The 24,241-nt window shown below is 43.8% G+C and overlaps 1 protein-coding gene across 4 annotated transcripts in view; it reads right to left on the bottom strand.

Annotated features, from left to right (window-relative positions):
- Pkd1l1 (polycystin 1 like 1, transient receptor potential channel interacting) overlaps positions 1-24,241 on the bottom strand; it is a 126,512-nt gene that overhangs the window by 29,580 nt on the left and 72,691 nt on the right. For all 4 annotated transcript variants that reach the window (XM_076938139.1, XM_076938140.1, XM_076938138.1 and 1 more), the window contains 14 exons: positions 21,416-21,499; positions 19,290-19,497; positions 16,651-16,757; positions 15,222-15,438; positions 12,833-13,006; positions 11,307-11,426; positions 11,143-11,212; positions 10,574-10,617; positions 9,505-9,661; positions 8,241-8,376; positions 7,174-7,258; positions 6,565-6,741; positions 4,529-4,647; positions 1,927-2,037 (listed from right to left, as the gene is read on the bottom strand). In XM_076938139.1, the coding sequence (XP_076794254.1) occupies positions 1,927-2,037; positions 4,529-4,647; positions 6,565-6,741; positions 7,174-7,258; positions 8,241-8,376; positions 9,505-9,661; positions 10,574-10,617; positions 11,143-11,212; positions 11,307-11,426; positions 12,833-13,006; positions 15,222-15,438; positions 16,651-16,757; positions 19,290-19,497; positions 21,416-21,499 (1,809 nt within the window). The remainder of the gene's footprint in view (positions 1-1,926; positions 2,038-4,528; positions 4,648-6,564; positions 6,742-7,173; positions 7,259-8,240; positions 8,377-9,504; positions 9,662-10,573; positions 10,618-11,142; positions 11,213-11,306; positions 11,427-12,832; positions 13,007-15,221; positions 15,439-16,650; positions 16,758-19,289; positions 19,498-21,415; positions 21,500-24,241) is intronic.

The following is a 24,241-nucleotide window of genomic DNA, read 5'->3' as shown; positions in this document are numbered from 1 at the left end:
GATATTAGAGTAATTTTTTTTTGAAGACAAAAATCTAGAATCTTATCCTCCTAACTTTATAGAAGCTGTGGCAGCCAGGAGCAGAGGACTGCCAGTCACAGGGAGCCAAGAGAACCCCCGTGCATTCCATTGGATTCACTTTTCCTAGGCTTGCCCTGACCCTGGATGCTACAAATAACAGCCCTTTGGGGGATTTGTTGATCTTTAGGATTAGGTACTTGGGGGATGGGTGAGGCAGAGAGGGTCCACTTTAAACATTCCATTTTGAACTATGATATATAAATATGGCCCTGCCTTGTGTCCAGAGCTACAAGAGACAGTGAGGTTTCTATGCTTGTGGGAAACATGAGGGCTCTAAGCCCACCTGGGTCAACATTTAGGAGGGTTACCTGAGTGTACCAGGTCCAAGAGCACGGGGATTTTACAGATGTTATCTCAGCTGGAATATTTGACAATCAAGAGGCATATGAGAAATGTCAAAGAAAAAGGAATTCATAAAATGTGAGATAAAAATAAACTAGCCAAATCAGTGGTTTTTGTGTTTTGATTTCCATGTCTGGGGGGTGGGGAGAGAGAGAGAGAGAGAGAGAGAGAGAGAGAGAGAGAGAGAGAGAGAGAGAAAGAGAGAAAGAGAGAAAGAGAGAAAGAGAGAAAGAGAGAAAGAGAGAAAGAGAAGAGAGAGAGCCCCACATAGTCTCTTTGTTTTGCTCACAGTGCCCTCTCCTGGCATAATCTATGCATCTGTTCATAGAACTAAGTTGTCAAAGAACTAAGTTGTCAAAGTAGAAGCTTTGCAAAATGGGGCTCAGAAACTACCATGTAGTTTCTCTAGAGCTGTAGCAGTCTTGGGATTATTCGGCCATGGCAAGTTCAAGTACTGGGGCTTCCAGGCAGTACCTTGTTAAAGAGTAATAAGAATAAAGGGAACGACATCTGAGAGTCACCATCTAGCAGGGTGTCAGTGTTCCTCTGTCTTGCAGAATCTAAAAATATGTCCTTAAAAAGGTAAAATGGATTTTATTAATGTCCTCTTCTGCCCAAAATTTAATGAATACATTTACATAAAATCAAATGAGAATCAAAGGCAACACATTCATAAAAACGCTACAGAAATGAACATTAAAATATTTCTTACAGAAGAGAAAGGAAACCCCAGAATGTGTAGAGTTGTTATACTCTGTCACTAGAAAGTAAGCAATAATAATTCATATTGTTAGAGTCAAGATGCCTTGAAGAAACTGCCCACTTGGTAACTTTCACTGATAAAAAAGAATGTTCTATTAAGTGTATCCACTTGTTTCGTTGGACATCCTAATCTCAGGGGTGTCAAGACCCCATAAAGGTCCTCACATGTCAGATGCATGGGAATGTACCTCTCCTTTAAACGGTTCTCTTGGTCAGTGTTTAATCTGTTGCAATTAAAAGTAGGAAAAAAAACCCAATGAACACTTGAGATGTGGTAGAGAGCTTGGCAGAGAAGCACACTTTGAAACTGGGTATCAGGAATCATTAATTGTGACTGTAGCCTTTGGCTGAAGAACACTGATTTTTTTTTTTTTTTTTTTTTCCAAAATAGATGGTATGACCTTCTTGGGCCACGAACTTCTTTCACTATTGATCCCAAATGAGATGCCAAGCACCTGCCGAATTCTGCAAATAGAGCCCTCCATTAACATGGGTAATTGGACAGCCTTTTACAGATTTCATACATAGGCTGTGATGAAGACCTTTCTCTGGTCGAAGTCTTGTAATGGTGAAATTGAGGGAAGGTGTGGGTAGAGAATCTGTAGGGCTCCCCCTTCTGGAACACAGAGAAGGAAACTGATTCTGGAGCCCATAGTTTGAAGTTGTCTTTGGGTGTGAGTGTAATGACCATGAACTAGTGCAACACTCCCCAGATCTGGAAGAGCCCCCCAAGCCTCCTACCTTGTAAATGCTTTCCTGATGGCTTGATTGAGAGAATATTCACCTGGGCAGAATCTCCCATAGGCTATAAACAAAAGCAGCAGTAGCATGATGCTGTGCATGGTCACGTCTCTGGGAAGAGAGGTTGAAGAGTTAGCATCCATGGAGACCCTAAGTGTCCACATACCTATTTCCCTCACAGGAAGTATTTTAGAGAACAGGGCATCTATGTCCCAGTTGGAATGTATTTGTATAAGGCATGAGATAGATTTAAAAACTGTGTTTATCCTTTGTACTTTTAAAGGACTCTTTCTTAGTTTTTATTAGTTCTTTGAAAACCTCACACAACGTACTTTGATCATACTCGCCTCTTCATCCAGCTCCTAGATCCACCCACCTTCCCTACCCATTCAATTTTGTGTCTTTATTGATTTTTTTTTAACCAATCAAGTATAATTTGCACTGCCCTTACGCTCTGTAGTACAAGGCCTTCCACTGGAGCTTGGTTGATCTACCCTGGCCACACCTTACAGAAAACTCTCTCTTTCTCCCACCAGCTATCAACCACCAATAGCTCCTTAGCTTGGGATGGGAGTTCAACACCTCTGTGTTGTTTTGTTCTTTTATGTTATCAACATCCAGCTTTCCCAGCCCCATTTTGAAAAGCATCGAATTGTGCATCAAATTGTCTTAATGTTTTTGCCAATAAAACTCCTTGGGTCTACTCATCAGCTGTTTCTGGCTCTCTCTTCTGTTCTACTGATCTAGGTGTCTATTTCATCCATCTGTGATTTACTGTTCATAATGAAGACTACAGGATTTTGGTATTTCTGCACTAGAATCCACATTGCCTTTCTCTCAGGCTAGTCACAGTTCTCTTCAAGGACAGCAGCAATGACAAACTAGACAACCATACAATTGCTTGTGTCCCCTATCCCACAGCGAGTCATTATTCTGAAGGATGACAGACAACTGATATACACTGATGGAGGCATTGGTGCGTTCCTACTGATTTCAGGCTATATTTCAATTTTTGAAGATTGTTTCTTAACTCTCCTGACTGTTTTATTCATTTCCCATCGAGATTACACAGTCGAAGCCATGTTTTTCCCCCCTGTGGTGAAGAGTATTGCTTCTTACTTGACTTACAAAGGATAATGGCTCTTGATGGTTAATTTTTCTATTAGCTACTTTACTATATTCTCTCACTGCCTATTTGTTTGTTTGTTTGTTTGTTTTATTTTGTGGGACTTTCCCAGACTTTTACTAATAACATCTATAAAATGAGTTAGCTTTGTCCCCTTCTGAACCTGTTGTCTCTAGCTGTTGTATTCTCAGGTGTCCACCTTGGTGCAGGCACTGAAGGAGGTGGCTCTCTCAGCGTGAGGTCGTGGCCTGGGGCACTAGATTTCTCAGCTTTGCTCTGCTCAACTCAGCAAGCTCCATGGGTATCAGCTACCCAGTGTTCCAGACATTACATGCACCTATGAACTGGGTTTCTGTGGCAGTACAGTCCCTGAAGTGACCCCTCAGGAGCTCCTGATCTCCCTGTTCTCAGACACGCAGGTACCTACACTTCCCTTTATGTCCTGGTCTTGAACAGTGCAGTGGGACTACAGGGCACTGGCTACACAGTGCTTAGCATCCCTGTGTGACTTCAAGGTGTAAGTGTGTGTGTGTTGGGGGCGGGGTAGATTTAGGTCTACTGTTCATGGTTTGGTTCATGGTACCATCCCTGTTTTTATGGACAGACTGAACAAATTTAAAAGTCTTTGTCAATGTCCCTTCTTCTCAGAATTCCTTTTTCACTTACTTTAAATTTGACATTGTCATAATGCCATAGTTCTCTTCTTTGGAAAAGAACCTGTCTCAGGACCTGTTCTTTACTTAAGGGAGCTGAGTGTGTGTGGGTGATGAGGAAGGATTTTTTAAGAGTGATGATAAACTGGAGGTATCACAGAATACGTTAACAATGTCATTGTGGGGAAAACATCTAGAGCTTCTAGTTTCTTGACAGATTCAAGAAGTCTGAAATCTAGAATTCAGAACTGGGAGACATGTATTGACTAGTCCTTGCAGAAGGTTCCTCCAGGAACTGCTATTAGTATCTAGCACAGATGGGCAGAGGAATGGTTACCACTGACAGAAAGAAGCATGACTGACATTGAATTTGGAGAGGTTTGTCTCAGGACTATAGTTACTAAGTGTGATGCTTTTTCTAAAAATTTGAAGTGGACTTTGTGTTGATCTTCTGTGTAAACTGTACTGTTGACTGATTTTTAAATACTGGTCCCTGGGCTCAATCAATGCCTATTGAGAGGAATAACATTTGCAGTTGGATTTTTATAGCTCTGTGTATCCAGCTAGAGGATTAGAATGCCATGTCTGGTGCTGGGCACAGTGTGATGCATGTGAGTCTGTATGGCTGATAGAGCTGGGGTCAGAGCTCTGGGCCACAGATTACAGACAAGTGACAGAATGGTTTCCTTCCTCCAGTGCAGTGTCTCTGTCCCTTGGCCTCTGGCATGGGCTGAGACATAGGAAAGGATTTTCCCAAGTGCAGGATCTCTTCTAAAAAGAAGGCAGGCCAGAGGAAGCCCATTGTATTCTGGGCTACACTTACCTCAGGGCTGCCTGCATAAGGCTCTCTCTCCTCAGTCTCTCCCTAGTCACTCTGAACTTGGCCCTGGATGGTGTCTGAGCCCAGCGCAGGTGGCGTTCTCGTTGTCGGGCAGCCAAGACCTGTGATTGAAAGAGAGCACGACGATACTGGGGTCAGCATTGGAGAAAGAGAGGCTTTTGGTGTCCCTGCCAACCCAAGAGCTGTCATCATTGCTCTCTACATTGCATTGAGGGGACAAAGAGGAACTTTGTGCAGTTAACACACTCTGTGTTGTTGAAGAGGCAATGCGAGATGAAGTAGACTCATTTGAAAACTCTGCTCATGTCCCAGGCCAGCTCTTTTGGCAAGGATTGCATCTGGCCTTTAGAAAGCATAGCTTCACAGGAGAGGCATGCTCATTGCTGCCCAATAACAGGGCTAATTGCCTTTAGTATTTGCATAGTCATTCCTGTTAGAGACCTTCAAAGACTGGAAAACTGATTTTAAAGCAATTTGTTTTAACATGAATGATCTTTGTTTTGGTGTGCCTTGTGTAATAAAAGCACTATTGCTTCCATGTTGTAGATACGTGTGTTCATGGGCAGGACTAACAGTAGCTAAGAGGCAAATCCATGGGAAATAGCCATTCATTCATTTCTCACTCATCTGTTTAGCCATTCTAGGCACGTTCAGGGAACAGCCCCTGGGCCCCTCAGTCCTTCCTCCTGAGCTGCTGGACTTTTAAGAAATATAGAGCTGTCAAGTGAAGCTTGGGGGCTGGGCTTGTGGTCCAACTATGCCTTATATGCTGAGAACTGTGCACTGTGGCTGGGTGCCTGGGAGACTCAGCAGGTAAGAGCATCAGGACTTTAAGGTGATGGCAGACACAGGGTTGGAGAGTCAAAACTCATGAGGACTGAGTTCCTCAAAGGCCTCAGTTCTGAGATTAGAACCATGCTGTGGCCTCAGGGTTGAATCCAGTTGGTTGTGCTGACAGAGGAAGAGAGCCTTGGAGGAAGGAAGCATGTAGGTGTGTAGAGAATGGGTATTGAAGGATGGAGTCGAGAAGCAGGAAATGGTGGGCCTTAGTTGGGATGTGGAGACTGCTAACGTCTGTGTGGAACTGAGAAGAGGGGGAGGCTGTACATTTCCTATGAGTGCATTGAAAAGCAAATGATCTAGACGTCCTCTAAACTGTGGCCAGAAATTATACTTTTCACTAGCCTCTAGAGATTCTTTTTGCTTTTTACAATTTTAAATTTTAAAATGACTCCTATTTATTTATTTAATGTGCATTGGTGTTTTGCCTGTGTGTATATATCTGTGTGAGGGTTTCAGATTCTCCTGGGACTAGAGCTACAGAGAGTCGTGAGCTGCCATGTGGGTGTTGGGAATTAAACCATGGTCCTCTGGAAGAGCAGCCAGTTCTCAATTGCTGAGCCATCTTTCCGGGCACTAACCTCTACATTTTCAAGTGCACTCATTTCCTTGTGGTTCTGATTTCACTGGGATTGGGGTAAATATAAGGAAAGAAGCATAAGAAATTCACACACAGACACACACCCCACAAACCGCATGCTATATACCACACACAACACACAAACACACACAACACACAAACACACACACACCACAAACCACATGCTATATACCATACACAACACACAAACACACACAACACACACACACACACCACAAACCGCACGCTATATACCATACACAACACACAAACACACACAACACACAAACACACACACACATACCACAAACCACATGCTATATACCATACACAACAACAAACACACACAACACACAAACACACACACACACCACAAACCATATGCTATATACCATACACAAAAACAAACACACACAACACACAAACACACACACACCACAAACTGCACGCTATATACCATACACAACACACACACACACACACACACACACACACACACAGTAGGACTCCAAAAGCATGGCCAAATTTGAACCAAGGTCTGAGTTTCCATCTTCATGGTGGGAACAGAGCAGTTCTGAACGCTGCCCCTTCTGCTCACCGTTTCGGCCTCCTCAGCACTGTCAGGACTATAGGAGATAGGAGAAAGAGGAATGTGGGTTCTGGAACGTTCTTCCAATTCCAAATCCAGACCCTTGGTTGCATCTTGTAAAGACTTGGTAAAAAATTTGCTGTCATGTTTCCGTTTCCAAGCAAAGGCCAGTGCTGCCAAACAGATCTGGAAGAGAGGTGCCACAGCACCAGTGTCTGTTTGTGTCCCTCCCACATAGCCAACTTCCTGGTCTTGCACTGCAAGCTGACTTTATCTCACTTCAAAATAGGTGCTAGAAGCCACTACCCTGAAATCCCCAGTACCTAGTCACCAAGTGTGGCCTTCACCAAGAGACTTGCTTGGGACCTCTAGGGAACAGACTCATAAACTGAAAATAGAAGCAAAGTGGTTCATCTCTTTTGGGATTTTTAAAAATAAGAATTTTGATCAGGTTATGGTGGAGTTTCTTAGCCCAGGACCTGGCTCCCAGATTTTCTTATCACATCTAAGTCAAACTCTAAAGAGAAGTCTCAAATCACCAAAAACAAAGCCCCCTGGTCCCTCTCCTCCTTGGTCCCATGTTGACAAAGGCACCTCCACCACAGTGGGGTTTCTTACCATGAGTGGCTGGGTGATGAATGCACAGCAGACCAGAGAGAGAAGCAGCAGGTGTAGCCACCACATACACTGCACTGGCACAAACCTGCCCAAAAGAGGGGTCTATCAGCACCTTCACAGGAGGAATCTACCCATGAAGACAATTACAGCCAGAATCAATGACACAGAGTCAATAAACAGAGTCTTCACTGTTGGGAGACATGGGGGGTTGCTTGAGGAGGGGATGCGGGATAGGTGACAGGTCTGTCTGCCCATCAGAGTCCTTCCCTGTTGAGGGGACACCAACCTCTTCAAAACTTCCCAGGACCAAGAGTAAACGAGCCTGAAGTAAAGACAGGGCAGATCATATACAAGGAGTTGGAAAATGTAGGTGATGGTGGTGTGAACACTTTGATTTCATCCCCATGACTCTGGATTGCAAATGCCCACTGTCCATCTTTTACAGATAAGTAAACTGAGGTATGAAGAAACTTCTAGTGCCTGTCCTGTCCTCACACAGTGGTCAGCAATGCAGTTGGGAGAAAAGATATTGTCAGGAAGAAAGGGCCTTGGGTAGCTACCCTTCTCATGGTTTAGGAGCATGGTGTGGGCTTCTCCAGAGCCATAAGGGGGTGGCCCTCCAGTCTTCAGTGGTGGCTCAAACTACACAGGAGCCAGATGAAGAAGGATGACTAGGAAGGACTGGTTAGGACCTATGATGTATACATTATAGCCAAGCTCAATGTTATACATATTTTTCTCCCAAACACCACCAGACAACAAATGGTTGACTTTGGCCAGCATCAGAGTTTTTCCTCTGATAAGCTTAGAGGCAGAATGCCCCTCTTTTTAGTGCTTCTCCCTGCTTTTTGTTTCATACCCAGGACTCTGTCTAGATAGAGCTTCTGTTGAAGGTCAAGTGACCCTTTTGGGTTTGCATATGACTAATTCATTTTCAGAAGGGATGGAGTAAGGGTTAAAAATAGTGACATCAGTAACTGAATGAGTTCCCCGAAATGTATGAGTCTCTTCACAGATCCTAGACATCTATCAAGCACATGGTGATACCTAAAAACCTCAATACTCACCTGTAGCCTAGGAATCCTGTCCCCAAACTACAGGCCAGGGAAGCTGACACAGAGATGACCCAGGCCACAGAGCTTGACCAGAGCAGACAGACCCTTGACTGCTGGGGTTCAAGTTCTTCAAAACCACTGCTGGGAGCTAAGGAGGAGCAATATGGAGAACAGCAGGTTAGCAGACCTTGCCATTCCCAACCATAATGTGATGGGGGCTTGTCACCTTGGTTGGGCCACAGGGTACCAGATGTATGGTAACTCATTAACTGAGGCGTGTCTGTAATGAAGATCCAGAGAAGACTTTGAATCAGTGGGCTGAACAAAGCAGATAGCCCTCCCCTCGTGGGTGGGCCTCATTCAGTCAAAGTTTAAGCAGAACAAGTGGGCACAGAGGGGCTCCTCTTGAAGACGATCTTTGGACTTCAGAGATCTTTGGTCTTTGCCTGGAAAGCATAGGTAGCAGTGGGAAGTGAGGACTACGGAGTTGGCTGACATAGCTGGGTCATCTGAACTCATGTTCTTTCTCTATAAATTCTTCATGAACTTCTCATTTCTGTGTTCTGGCTTCAGAGCCCATCTCTCTGCCCAGCATATATAGCCAGAAATCTTTGGACAGCCTGTTAATACTGGTGCTGACACTATGGTCATGTCTAGCTGACTATGTCCATAGACATGACCTTTTCTTCTTCCCTGGTGTGTAGTGCCCACCTTCTGCCCAAAGCTCCTGTTGATTATTTGTTGTCTACATAGCATGTGGCCCCAGAGACCTGAAGTAATACTCTGACATTTCTACTAAGCCAGGTTCACCAGCCCCTTCAATCCTAATGATCAGACCAGATGATGTCATTTCCTAGGACCCAGGTTCCAGTGGGACTCACCCCTAACTCTATGGAATGGCCTTCCCTATCATCTCCCCTCCTCTCCCAGCTTGGTCATCATCTGCCATAACTTGAAACTGGGCTCGACACTCTATTTTGCATAGAAAGAAGTGGAGCTTTAACTTTCAGAATATGGAAGGGTCTCATTGTGCCTTTTAAAAAGGATTGTATCTAGCTTGTAAACCAGACTCACCAGGATTGGACTGAAATCAAATGTTAATGATTTTTAGATAGGCCTGGGTCCATACCCATGCTTGGATATTAGAGGAGACCAGAATGGTTAGTGTCATTTGGTCCAAGTGTATTCTGCTTGTGCTGCCTCTCCAGATGGGCACAGAACACTGATTTGTCAGCAGGAACAAGGGCTACTGAGTACAGCCATAGGGTAATGTCACCTTGTGAACTGGGAGGAGAGTAATGGCTCTTCTCCCTCAGAGCAAGATGTTGATCCCTGCAGGCCTCCTGTGGAAACGGTGAACAGACCACACCACTGCTGCTGGCTGTCATCCTCCAAGCTTGGTCAGTCCCAGAGAGAAGGTCTGATGTGGGACGCTGAAATTATGACAGGGTTAGGCCAGGACAATGTCAGTTTTTCTGCTGTGTCTGAATACTAGTGCCTGCTGTAGCCAACTCTGAGGACAGGCATGGTCAGACAGGGTCAAGCACAGGCCTCAGATGGCTTTTGAAGGATGTCATTTTCTGCTTCTGGCCTAGCTCCCTTGTTCCTAACCTCCAATTCCACCTTCCCAGCATGGGGCCAATGCTGGTGGCCTCCAGGCAGCTCCAGGCAGTCAGACTGTTAGATTGCAAAGCGCACTGGAGGAAGAAAGGTTGGAGGGGGAGGACAAGAGTGGGGCCTGAGAGTGCCTTACCTAGTAACAGGTGCTGTGTGCTGTGAGCTGTGGAGCAGAGTAAACAATTGTCTGAGGCATGGGAATCAGGATCCTGCTATTCACTGGATCCAACCATGGCCAGGCCACAGCCAAAGGAAGACATCAGTTAAATCCAAGTTGTAGCATCTGTAGTGGTTTGAATAGAAATGGCTCCATAGGCCCATAGTAAGTGTCATTATCAGGAGGTGTGGCCTTGTTGGAGTAGGTGTGTTGTTGTTGGAGGAAGTGTGTCACTAGGGGTGGGCTTTGGGGTCTCAGATGCTTAAGCCAGACCTAGTGTGTTTCACTCTTCCTGCTGCCCGCGGATCCACATGTAGAACTCTGAGCTACCTCTCCAGCATCATGTCAGGCCTGCATGCCGCCACGCTTCCTGCCATGACAAGAATGGCCTAAACTTCTGAATTGTAAGCCAGTTCCAATTAAATCTTTTCCTTTATAAGAGTTGCTATGGTCACGGTATCCCTTCACGGCAATAGAAACCCTGACTAAGACAGCATCTTATGCAATAGAAACCCTGACTAAGACAGCATCTTATGCTATAGAATTAGCAACTGTATGTCATGCCACTTACTGGGGAAGGCTGCCTCGAATCTGGTCTTCCACTGGGATCAGGGCCTGATGGGGGGAAAAGCAATATAAGACTCTGAACTAGGCTTTGCTGTGATACTATAGGAGATGTTTCTCTCTTGTCCACATCAGGGTGACCCTGAAAAACCAGGCAGGGCTGAGATAAGGACTCCTGATGTCTCCATCCTGATGTGGGCCTGGACTAGCCCACAACCACCCAGAGCTACTCACCAGAAGCCATAGAGCCAGAGAAAATTGTGTAGCTGAAAAATTAAGTGCCATAAGAGGAAAGAGTGATGTATGTGGCCATACAAGGTTTGCAAAAGGTATTTAGAGAAGACTAGGATCTGGGAGATCGCAACACAGCTATGCTTTCTTGCCATGGGATGACTGGCCACCACTCATATTATTTTGGAAATGGTGGTTACAAGATTATTGTCTACAAGGGATGATGGTCCAAGAAAAAAAAAAGTGATTTTAAGTATATCTTGTGATACTTATTTTCAATGGACAAGACAAACAGAAAGCACGAGCCCTGGAGCCGGCGTAGCTTCTAATTTTAGTTTGCCATACCCTGAGGTGTCTCTGTCTTCACTCCTCTTAGAGGCCATTGTGATGAAGCCCGTAGATGCCCTCTGGCTTCCTGTGAAACAAAGATGTTGGCTGGTAGGGACATCTCACATGGGGGGGGGGGGGGCGATTCTCCTCAGGAGCCCAGGGCCACACAGCTTCCGTACCTTGCTGCACCTGAAGAGCAGTGACAGGAGCTGTGCAGCTGGACAGGCCAGGAGGGTGCACAGCAGAGCCAGACTGAGGGATTCCAGAGTGACAGCTGTGGGACCCACATCCAGGAGGTGCTGCAATGGTTCAAATACATGGCAATTATGTCCCTTGAGTCCAGCTCACAGAATTCCAAATGTGTTCAATGAGTATGACTCCTGTTTGGCTAAAGCCCTTTCTCCCAGAAGCCTTACCTCTGCTTTAAGGGTTGAACAAGACAAAATGCTTTTCCTCCTAGACACATCTTGTGAGTCAAATGCTTGCCAAACACCCAGAAGATCTGTGCTCAGCTGACTAAGTCCTGACAACAATCCCAAAGGGAGGTGCCAAGAGGTTCAGTATACCCCCAGCAGAGGAGGAGATGACATCCTGGATAAGACCACTGGAGGTCCCCAGGGAAGCCGAACTCCCCAGAGAGCATAGCAGGTCCCCACTTGTCACTTGATGACATTTCCTCACTATTGTTTATTGTTACAAGTTCTACCAACATATTATTATATTTTTAAATCCTGTGTATTAAAGTGTGATCATATCTGCTGCCACATAAAGAATTCACCACACCCTGTTGTCCTAGGACAGATGACAGAACTCAGTCTTGACATGGCTACTGTCATTGTATCATTCAGCTTTCTGGAGGACCATGTGAACCTGGGGGCTTGCCCCATGAATGATCAAATTTATCAGAGGAAACAACTTTGGGTTGGAGAGGTGGCTCAATGATTTGATTAAGAACACATATTACTCTTGCAGAAAATCCTAGTTCATTTCCGAGAACACCCACATCAGGCAGTTCATGAATAACCTATCACTTCAGCCACAAGTGGTCTGATCCCTCCCCTGGACTGGGTACCTGCATTCATAAGTTCACACTCTTACCCTCCTTCTAACACATGTATACATAATAGAAATAGATGTTCAAAAAAGATTAGCTTGTTTCCCCTTACCCTGAATGTCATGCTGTGTGGAACACAGGGTGTGAATTCTCACAGGGAAGCAGTCTGTTGAGGACTTGCAGACCCTCCCATCTCTGATTCCAGCCATGTTACCTGCTGGACCATGGGAATCAGGATCCAGCTAGTCATTAGCTCTAACCATGGCCAGGCCTCAGACACAGGAAGACATCAGTGAAATCCAGGTTTTAGCATCTGTAGTAGTTTGAATGAAAATGACCCCCTAGGCCCATAGTAAGTGTCACTATCAGGAGGTGTGACCTTGTTGGAGTAGGTGTGTTGTTATTGGAGGAAGTGTGTCACTAGGGGTGGGGCTTGGGGTCTCAGATGCTTAAGCCAGGTAGTGTGTCTCACTCTTGCTGCTGCCTGCGGATGCACATGTAGTCCTCTCAGCTACCCCTCCACCCAGCACACTGCTAGATTGCTCCCCCTAGCTCAAGCCCTTCTCCAGGAGCTCTGAGTTTTGCTTGTTAAAAGAACAAACCACATGCCCGAGATTAGGAAGCTACTGCTGGAAAATTGCTGCCTCCCACCTGTTCATGTCCTCCTACAGTGACCAGGGCAGCGAGGCATGAGTAGACACACAGCAGGCAGAAGGACACGGCAAGCCGCTGTGTGTAGAGGTAGCTGCTGGAGGGGGGCTGACTGTACAGTGAGAACCAGATGTGGAACTCCTCCAGGTACTCCGTGAACTTTGAGTAGAACAGCTGAAACAGAAACCACAGGTGTTTCCCAGGCACAGACGTGTGAGTTGAGTGAAGTCCTGACTTTTAGAATGAGTCTCTATCATTTCTTGGCTTTTATTTTTTTTCAGCTGGAAGCAGGACACTTCCTGGCTATCGGGTTGGTGAGGAAGATGCCTCTCGTGGTAACTTGTTCTGTCTCCTTCCTCCCCACCCACCCACACCACCTCTTCAGCAGTATCACACATTTACCTCCTGCTGATGCTTCTGAAGCTTCAGTACCAACTAGCTCTCTGCTTCACTCGTGCTGGCTTGAGGAGACCTACTGTCTTGGCCTCCCACCATTTCTTTCCTTTTTTGCTCTCAAAGGACTTTCTAGATATCTATGTTCTTAGTACTATTCACAGAAACACCGTCACATTTTAGCTGGACACCAGCTCTGGGTGCCCTGAGACCTGGGACTGACCTGCCTTCTACTCAGTAGTCTTGCAAGGTCTACTGCCCAGCAGGTCCTAATACCTTGTGGAACTTCACTGGATTTAAAAAATTCCCATGCAACTTAAATAATATTTGGTGCTAAGCATTCTAGAAAAAGAAGTATTTATAGACAGAACTGATATTAATAATATAATCAGAATAATCAACACATACCAACAAAACAGGTTTAATTGACCAAGGATGATATATCTTTTGCATATAAATTCCCAGGTGACCATTGATTCCAGGGACCCAGCCATATATGCTCATGGATAATGTAATCAGTCAAGTTAGGTTCCTCACTTCAAGTTCTCAAGCTCAATAGCTGGAGAAACAACCATGGAGAGTGTTATCCAAGGCATGTTTCAGTTAAACCAGGCTTCTAGTTTATAGTGCTCATTTTTTTTTCTATATTCCATGGATGTTCGGAAATTATTGTTTCAAACTCATGTCAATTCACGTTTAGTCACGTTCTATGCTAAATTGGCAATGGCAGGTACTCCTCACTCGAGTGACAATGGAAAGAACAAGACCCAGTGCTCAGGAAGTGCCAGTTATATAAGATGGCTCAGAAGGTAAAAGTGCTTGCTGCTAAGCTTGATGATTTGAGTCCAATCCCCAGGACCCACATGATGGGAGGAGAGAACCAATTCATGTAAGTTGTTCTCTAACATTTACATGTGGACTGTGACACACACACACACACACACACACACACACACACACACACCCCAAATGAATAAAAATGTTATGAAAGATTTTTTAAAAAAGAAATCTTTCTTCAGCAACACAAGTCTTAAAGAAGTATCTCTTGTAACATTTTGCTGCAATGGAAATAAATAAAGGAAAACTGTCTGTGTAACAGGTAGCCTCCGCAAATAGCAGTGCCCAGCATGTCTTTAAGTTATTGAAAACAAAATTCAGGGAGAGATTTATTTTAAAGCATTGAACATAAAATGTGAATGTTTGCAAATGGGCCAATGCCAATCAACAGGGAATATTCAGGAAACAAAAGTTCATCCTTGGTCTGTGAGATCATAGACAATTTTGTCACTTATTGGGACTTATCTGCTATCTGACATTGCAGTCATGACATGTCTGCATTCTGTGACAGTGGAATTGTTTATGGCACATGGGTCAACAACTCTTTAATTTGGGACCTCTCATATGCTGCAGATGACCAGTGGCCAGAAGTTCTAGAAATGTATTATTGATGCAGATCAAAAAACTGCATTATGGTAAAGACAATGCAGCTATCTATCTCCTTCAAACTGAAATGTCCACTCCTGGAGGAGAAGGGCAGTGCTAAGACACAGGGAGCTCTCGAAACAAGAGCTTCATAAATATCCTCTACAAGGTTAGGAAAACAGTAAACAATTGCTATGGAGAGGCTGGGCGCTGCCTGCAGGTAGGGCAGTGCTCCAGGAGTGCTGCATTTGTGGGTCACCACCCATGCTGGGGTGGGCTTTTTCATGATATAGCTTCTATTGAGTCAACCACAGCCTTGTAAGTAATCCACAAACCAATTGGCTAACCAAGATAGGCTTGGATGGAATCATTTCTTTGCTGTGTTGTCAGTCCTAAATGGGTGAACAGACTTTTGTTAACATTCTCTTCAGAAGTTACATGACATGGGTATCTTGACAGTTAACTACTTCATGCTGGGAAAGTTCACATCACAACTTTGGAAAGAGAAGCAGAAGTGGGCACCAAATACTACTGGTGATTCTGGTAAGTCCCAAGTCACCTTCATGGAGCCTACCTTCCAGAAACTGAGACCGTGGCTCAGGCAGAAGAACTCTCGAGATACATGGCCACCCCATTTGCTCACAGTCAGCCAGCACTGAGCAGAGAAGAACCAGGCTTGTTCTGAGCACAGCTCCTTCACCATCACGTGACTGATGAACCAGCATGGGGAAGGTCCACTACTGTCGTGCCAGAGGCGGATCTTCTGGAGTGGACCCAGTTGGTTAGGCGTGCTAGTGACACACACAGAAACGTCTTATCAGCCATGTGTATTTAGCACCTATAAAAATCTCAGCAATTCTGATTATGGCCCTTAGGGACAGTGGGTTCCATTGTGACTGATAGGAGCACACAGGCCTACAGGATCAACTCTAATGCCCCCTTTATCATCAGTTTACTTACTATGGTTTCAGTTATCAAGCACAAATGAAAAATACCAATGGAAAATTCTAGAAATAAACACTTCCTAAATTTTGAAGTTTCATTGCACTGTGTTGTTAGAGTGATTCTACTTTATTGTTGCTGCAGATGATCTTGTGCTGCACTTTATTAATAACTCATATTCTATCTCAGGCTTGGATGTCAAAGGACAATCAAATAGGTCCAGGGTTCACTGCTCTCCTTTCATTCTGGGATCTACTGTGTGGCCTGGAACACATCTCTTGGATAAAGGGGATGGCTATAACTTCAAATCACTCAGCTCTCCATCTGTTTGTGTTTGATGGAAATTAGTCTGAAGTTAACTGTTACTGTCTTTGTAAAAACATGCTCCAAAAACAATAAACATTATAAATGAATTATAATAAATATAAATTTTTCATAAGGAAAAATGACTTCAGTATTTTCATGTTTTCTAAAAATGTCAGGTATTTACACTTCTACCTTGATAAATCATCTCTCTTCCCATGACTCCCATCCATCTTTGTGATGCTATGCACTATTGCTCTTTCAAATTTTGAGTGGTGGCACTAATCAACTTAAACAGGTTTTATGACATTAAAAACAGCACTTATTCTAATAAACTACCTTAATAAGATTCCACTTTTTTTTCTTGCCTTTATACTTGCCCTCATGCTGCAGAACCATGCTAATCTATACCAAAGAGTAGACATATTTCATACATTAGGCATCCTTGTAATTCCAGCCCCCAGATGGCAGAGACAGGAGGATAGTTGCAAGTTCAAGGCCAGCCTGGTTTATATAGTGAATTTAAGACGTGTCATGGCTACATAGTGAGGCCCTGCCTTAAAGACAAAAGCAAGGCTAGAACCTTTTTGAAACTGTAAGTATGTGAGCCAGTGATTATCACTCTTTCTATGCTTCATCAGCAAGTTTGATCTTAGGATGATGCTCAGAAAGGCAATGTTCTCAGCTCAGTGTCTTTGTGAGAGCCCATTCTGACCAGACCCTTTCCCCAGACATGTGATTGCAGTGGTCATCAATACCTCAGGATGAAGGTGTGCCTGGAATTCCTTCCAAACAAGGCCTTATCTAGACAGTGAAGTTCTTTGGTTTCTGAGCATCCATTTTCACCACATAGAACAATGAAAACCTTAAGACAGAAGCAGATATGAGGGCTGAGGATGCGTCACAGAGGCTATGGGGTATTACCTGGCCTCTCACTCCAGCTCAGTACTGTTGGGTCTCAGCACTGAGCCCAGCTGTGGGACCTGCATGGCTTGCGGAGCCTTCACAGACCCGGGCTGACATCCTTCATTGTAGAGTCTCCTTGACTAGCCAGTTCTTCACACGATTTTTCTGGAAGGGTGGGATCCCCTGTGGGATTCCTCAGAAGGGCAGGAGAATTCCATAGAGGGCAGCATCTCATGGCATGTTGGCAGGACACCTGAGTGGGGCAGGGCTGGTGGGTGGGGTACTGATGTCCACAAGGAGCACTCTAGGATAGCACACTGGGTTGTACTTATTACTCTCTCTGGTATCTTTTACACAGGAATCTTCAGCTCTGGTGTGGTATTATTTTAACCTTTCTTTCTTTCTTTCTTTTTTTTAAAGATTTATTTATTTAATGTTGCTAGAAGAGCACATCAGATCCCATTACAGATGGTTGTGAGCCACCATGTGGTTGCTGGGAATTGAACTCAGGACCTCTAGAAGAGCAGTCAGTGCTCTTAACCACTGAGCCATCTCTCCAGCCCCCTATTTTAACCTTTGATTTAAAATGAATCTCTTGTCATTGAAATCTTCTCCTAGTCCAAAGTAATTTTCTCTGAGTAGTTACTGAATTTTTTTAATAAAATTACCTTTCTGTTTTTAGACTTCTGAAATTATATTTTGTGCCTATATCTAATGTCAATTAAAGATTTAATATTGCTTTCTTTTGCAAGGTCTGTGATTGCTCTGAGATATTTTGCAGAATACCCTCTCTGGTCTATAAGACCTAGACACACACTTGGGTCATTTTTAAGCTATCTAACTGTTCTATAAGTCTACTGGCCAACCCCATAAGACACTACACTGTGATGGCTCTTGCCTGGATGTCTGGGGGAGTCAACCCCGTTCTCTTTCAGATTGTTAGATTTAATATTCTCCTGGGCATTAGTGTTCCTTTCCACATGAACTTTACAATCAATAATTCCTGTTCCACAAGACATTTTTCTGAAATTATAGCTGATTTCATTGGCTTTAATCTTTTTATGTCTTAGGTTTGTTATTGTTGTTGTTACTGTGTGTGTATGTGTGTGTTTACAATAAAACAGATAGTGTGGTGGCTGGGTGTGGTGACATGCCTTTAATTCCAGCACTTGGAAAGAAGAGGTAGGAGTAGCTCTGAGTTTGAGGCCAGCCTAGTCTACAGAGCAAGTTCCAGGTTATTTGGGATTATATAGTGAAATCCTGTATCAACAAACAAACAAATAGTTCAGCAAAACAAAACCAAAAACCACTATTTCCCCCTCAATACCCCCAAAATGACTCAGGTGTCATTCAAGGTCTTACAGACCAGAGAGGCTATTCAGAAAAAAATGTCTGGGAGCAATCAGTCCTTGCAAAAAAAAAAAAAAAAAAAAAGCAAAATAAACCAATAAGACAAGTAATATGAATATAGGAATAAACCAATTCACATTATTATCCAGTCCTAAAGATTTATTACAAGGGGAAATTAGTTGAGTTAGCCATTGCCTAAAGATATCTATTTATTTAGGTCTTTTATGAATATTGAGTAAATTCATTACCTGTTGCTCTTATATGTGTTAGGTGAATTCACCTTCAGGGTCTAGAGACTAGTAGGAGGATCTTGCTTCTAATTATGTGCAATGAAAGTCACTGACTCCTGTGTGGATGAGTGGTATGTTCACCCCTTCCCCCCATCATGAATCTAACAAGCTTGTCTAACTCATTGGGCCTAATTGTTTTATATTGTTTTTGTTGAAGCATATCAGGAGCACATAGATCTATCTTCTGGCTTCTAGGTGAGGCCATACTCCTCCTGCCTCTGGTCCTATGGTTTCCATTAAGCAGACATGGTTTTGGAGAAAAATGGAGTATGTATCAAGCACACATGCTGACTTCCTGGTGTATTTGTAGGGGCACATCACTAGCACATGCCCTGAACCACTTTGTTTCTGCCCCTGCAGACCTCTCTTCCATGTCCCACCTTGGCCTAGGTGCTTCCCTGGGCTGCTAGAATGGCCTCTGTCCTCCACCCTTCTACCACTTCCTCTTCCTCCCCTCCTATGACCTCATCATTCATCTGCTTCTCTAGGGAACTCTGCCTTTAGCCTCAATTCCCAACCTAGCCCCATTCCCACTTAGCCCCAAAGCTAGTCAGGGAACTTCTTTCTTGCTAGATCCTTCTCTGGGTGGGCCATGCATTCACTGTTAACTCAGAGGAATACAGGACAGTTCTCAAAATCTCAGAGACTCATTCAGAAGAAAACTATCTCTGAAGCTGTTTTTCATAGGAAGGCAGAAAGGGGAATGAGAGTCCTGGGGACAGGAGAAGAAGGCCCTGCCTTTTGCCCTTACATATGCAGGAGGACAAGGGATCATCTCATTGTTCAGTCATTCCATCATGCCTTCAACACCCTTAGACCTCACTAAAGGCTTTGCTAGGAGCTCACATTACCTTTGAGGTAAATCTGGCCGGTGACCGGAAGCCAGTGTCAATGACGACTGCATACCGCTGGTGGCCAGGTGGTGTATCTTCTTCCAGAAAAATATAACCAGAATTTTTTTTCTCATGGCAATCTACACATCTGCTTTTACTCACCAAAAATCCATAAAGAACCAAGAAAAACACACTGAACATACTGGGAAGCAAGTTGTGTGGGTGACTGTAAACAAAGGAAGAGAAATAAAGGGAATTCCTCATGAGAACTGGCATTCAGGAAGATGTATTAGCACTTCAAAAACTCACAAGCTCTCATTGGTCGTCATGGACATATTTTCCAAACACCTCATATTGGTTGAGTGGAAGGAGACTGAAAGCACAGAGTTGCCTGTGGCAAATGCCAGGCACCCTACAACTTACACTGAAGCCACAAGGGGCCTGTGCTGATCCAGCTTCAGTGGTAGAAAGATGCACCCTGCCAGGTCCAATGAACTTAGACTGGGAAATTGAAAAAGAATGCCAGGGCCAGGGAGTACGGCTCAGTGGTAGAGTACTTGCCTAGCATATGTGAGGCTCTGGGTTTAATCCTAAGTATGAATGAAAAGAAAATGGAAGAGGAGAAGGAAAGAAAGATGAATGTCCCTATGTGAGGCAGGCTTTGTAACACTGATATGCCTTTTGGTTCCCCTGCTGCCTCTGAGCAGAGCAAGACAGAAGTTCAAGATGTTCCAGTATGCCTCTTCTACATACCCATGTTCCTGTGAGCGCGGCTGCTTGCTCTCCCCCTGCAACTTAAACTCAACTGGATCCTACTACTGATTCACCAAGTCTGACAATATATTGTGTGGGAATGCTGCCTTCCTAGTCTTCTGCCTCATTACTCTGACTCCACCAACAAACTGGGATATGCTCGTGACATATTCTTTCTTTTTCTAGACTAGAACCAGAACCAGTTCACACTTGCTCTCAAGCACATGACATGAATTCACAGCCTCCTGCTTCTGGCCCACTCTTTCTATCCCTCCATTACATCCTGGAACCTCCCAGATGTCACCAGTGCTTTGGGTGACATTGGGTGCTACTTTGTGTCTGTAGCAGCCTCATGTCACACTCCTCCTTGTTTACCCACAAATAGCACTGGTATTGCAGAAACCAGGACTGGCACTACTGTACTCTACGTTCTGAGAATTGGCTGGCTGGAAATCTTCCCTGGCGTAGCATCCTTTCTTAGTAACTAATGATTTACTTGGCACCTGTGGTGGTTTGAAGGAAAATGGCTCCCATAGGCTCATAAGAAGTGGCACTATTAGGAGGTGTGGCCTTGTTGGAGTAAGTGTGTCACTGGGGTGGGCTTTGAGGCTTCAAATGCTCCAGCCAGGCCCAGTGTTGCTCTCTCTGCTACCTGCAGATCCAGATGTAGAACTCTCAGCTACTTCTCTAGCACCATGTCCACCATGCTTCTAACCAGGACAATAAGGGACCAAACCTCTGAACTGTAAGCCAGCCCCAATTAAATACTTTATAAGAGTCATGTGGTCATGGTGTCCATTTACAGAAATAGAAACCCTACCTAAGATGCTACGTATCAGGCCCATCAACTAATCTACTAAGTACCATGCATAAGTGGAAATACAATTTCATACTCTACCAGTATAAGTAGAAAATATATTCAAAGTGGCTTTCCCTCAATGCACTCATTTTTTCATACTCTAAACATAGTTGTTTGTTATGAAACAGTAGTCATTAATACATGGGATCTTTTAAACTTATCATTTAAAGGGTAGAGGTTGTTATTGAAAATGAGGCCAAGGTAGTATGAGTAAATTAATGCAAGCAAACAGAGGATCATTCTTTATTGCTGTAGATATTAAGTTGGTAATAATTGACCCAGTCTATACTCAAATATAGCCAAGCTTGAAAGTAAGAAAGATATTGGCTTCCTGCTGTTCATAAGGCTCCTGCCAGTGGCTGTAAAGTATAAACAGTAATATAACATGTAAGGCTAGCAGTTCTAATGTCTGTGCTCCAGAAAACAGACATGTTACGTAGGTGTTCCCTATAAACTCAGCAGAGCATGGGCATCTCTTAAGTGGTCACTAGAACACATGGAATGAGGCTTTTCTTTAGAGAATGGAACTCACCTCTGAAACTCAGAAATGCTGCTCACTTCAAAAGTAGCATTCAGCTTTCGTCTTAGGACGGAGACAGGTGCAAGGTGATGGTAGCTAGAAGGGGAAGGCACGTGAGAATAGTAATGTAGGGAGGGTACGGATGTTTGGGATGGGGCAGTGAGAAGCTGGAAGAAAAGAGGAACCAGTCATTCTGATCTTATGATGTAGGCCAGTTTGCCATGTCTCCATTTGTAATTGTCAGATGTACCACAGAGCCTCAAGCCTGGTACTGGAAGTCAGCTCCCAAAGAGACGGTCCTGAAATGTCAGGCATCAGGGTACACTGCCTCCTACAGGCAGACTCGCTACAGAAATCCTTACATGAGAGTCAGGTTAGAGCCTTGTGTAGACTGACTTTTGTTTAAGCACCTGTACTGGCCTTACAGATATCCTATCTTTGCTAAGCCTGTCATGACAACTACTGTAAATACTGTTTTTTTTTTTTTTTTTTGTAAAACAAAGTTGCCTCCCCTTTATCACCATGAAGATAGTTTCTTCATGTTCTTCCCTTGTGACCCTGGCTCTTGAGGGCATGGGGTGGGGAGAGTATTATGTAGTAGAGAACAAAGAATTGTTTTCACGCATAATTTAACAGCAAAGAATGCTGAAACACTGCTTATCAGTAACTTCCCATGACATCACATAATTGTAAAGGGCTACTATAAAGACAAAGCCATAGTAATAAAAACAATATGGTGTTCTCTCTCTCTCTCTCTCTCTCTGTCTCTCTCTCTCTCTCTCTCACACACACACACACACACACACACACACACACACTTAAATTTGCAGGAAAATGGCTGAAACTAGAAAATATTACATGCACGAGTTAAAGGAGTCCCAGAAAACAAATGTCTTGTTCTCTTTTACATATGGGCTCTGGCTTTACATTTTTAGATTTCCGTGTTTAGTTGGATTACGTGCCAGTAGAAGCCGGGAGGCAAGAGAGGAACCACAAGAGGCAGCAGCAGGAAAGGTCTTGGGAGGCACAGTAAAGACATGAAAGTTGGGAGGGCGGTAGGAGAGAAACGGTTCAAATGGGGAGGGGAAAGGTAAGGGGTAGGTCAACCAAAACTAAGAACGTACAAAAAGAAATGGAAGTTGCTACTTTATAAGCTGAAGATATTATAATAATAAACAGTTTGAAGCGACGAACCCTGCATAAGTATGCATGAATGTGCAATGCTGTTTCTAGAAGTGCCAAGTGTGGCACACCTCCTTATGACTTATTGGCCAGGGAGTCCCCAGAAGCTCCCCAAACAACACAGACTCCTACCATTGCTCTTGGCTATGCACCAGAACCAGATGGTAAAAACCGATTGCTGAAGACACTATACGGTTAGAATATAGAACACAGAAAAAATGAGCTGGAAGCTTCCTCCCTGCTGGCTAGCACTCAGTGCTGGAAGGTGCTGTTCCGACTGCAGGGGAAGGAACGTCATCAGTGATGTTATCCAGCTGTGGACCCTGCACCATCTACTACTGACTTGGCAGGTAGGTAATGCATGCCCACTGATGTGACAGAGGCAGGACTGCTTTGGAGGTAAGCAATAGCTTTCTGATTGGATTTGAGGCCTCCTTCATTGTGAGGAACATATACCTGGTATTGTAAAGCTGGTAAAACACCTCTGTGTATATTACAGGCCCTAGAGAGGAGTGCACTATTGCTTTTTTGCTAAATAGAGTAGTCAAACTGTCTTCTAAACACACATTTTTATAGACCTAGATTAGTCTTGCTTTTTCAAAAATTTTATTTATTTATTTATTTATTTATTTATTTATTTATAAGTTTAGAATCAAAAGGCAACACAATCTCTGGGCGCAATAACTAACATCCTAATAGAAGCCATTCTAAGTTAAATCCTCTGGTAGCAGATCCCAACAGATCCGCTACCTAAACAGGGATGTCCTCTACCTACATTTTGGCTCTATCGTCCTTCTGTTCAAAGGCCCCTAGTCTTGCTTTCAACCTTGGTCAGAGAACCATGCATGTTTAGTGAGTTAATACAGAAGCTCAGAACTCATCAGAATGCTGAGAAAGTAACTGTTGAGTGCTGAGCTCTAAATAGGACATCTATAGAACCTGTGTGTGTGCTTTTTGTTGCTTACTTATTTACTTTATTTATTTCTTCTTTGTTTGCTTTTTATTTCCATGTTTGCCTTCTAAAGAGAAAGAGAAAAAGTTTGGAGGTTCTGGGAGGAGATGGGGGAGGAGAAATCCTGATCAGAATATATTGTATAAATTTTTGATTAAACACACACACACACACATACACACACCATTTGAAGGCAGGAGGGGAACCAGGAGTAAGAGGTGAACAAGAGAGGGCAATGTGGAATTAATTTGATCAAATGCTTTTTAAATGAATAAAAACTATTCATCACAGGAAAAGTAACAAATGGATGTAAATGTCACCAGCTTAGTACAACTTGAACAGGTTTGACCCCTAACAGGCAAACACAACACATAACTCCTTGTGACCTCTCTGTTCTTAACAGGGATAAGACCTTCTATACTAGTAATTATTGAATTTCTACATCACTGGGAAGGTCAGGGTGGCATAAATGAATGGACTAAAGCAAGTGATCATAAGATTGTTAAGTCTAAGCCTGGGTGATAAATAATGTTTACTATAGTAATATAACCCAGATATCCCAAAATGACCAGGAAGGATGCCTGCCTATATCCATGCAAAGACTTCTCTTTTCAAGTGAAGCTAACTTTCAAACTATGCCCTTGGGTAGAGAATTCTCTGCCCATGAGGGAATGAGATGACAGGGGTTGTAACGGTAGAGGGTC

Source organism: Arvicanthis niloticus, chromosome 7 (assembly GCF_011762505.2).
Source record: "Arvicanthis niloticus isolate mArvNil1 chromosome 7, mArvNil1.pat.X, whole genome shotgun sequence".
Classification (NCBI taxonomy): Eukaryota; Metazoa; Chordata; class Mammalia; order Rodentia; family Muridae; genus Arvicanthis; species Arvicanthis niloticus.
The sequence above is the reverse complement of the archived record's forward strand: the minus strand, read 5'-3'. Positions and strand labels throughout refer to the sequence as shown.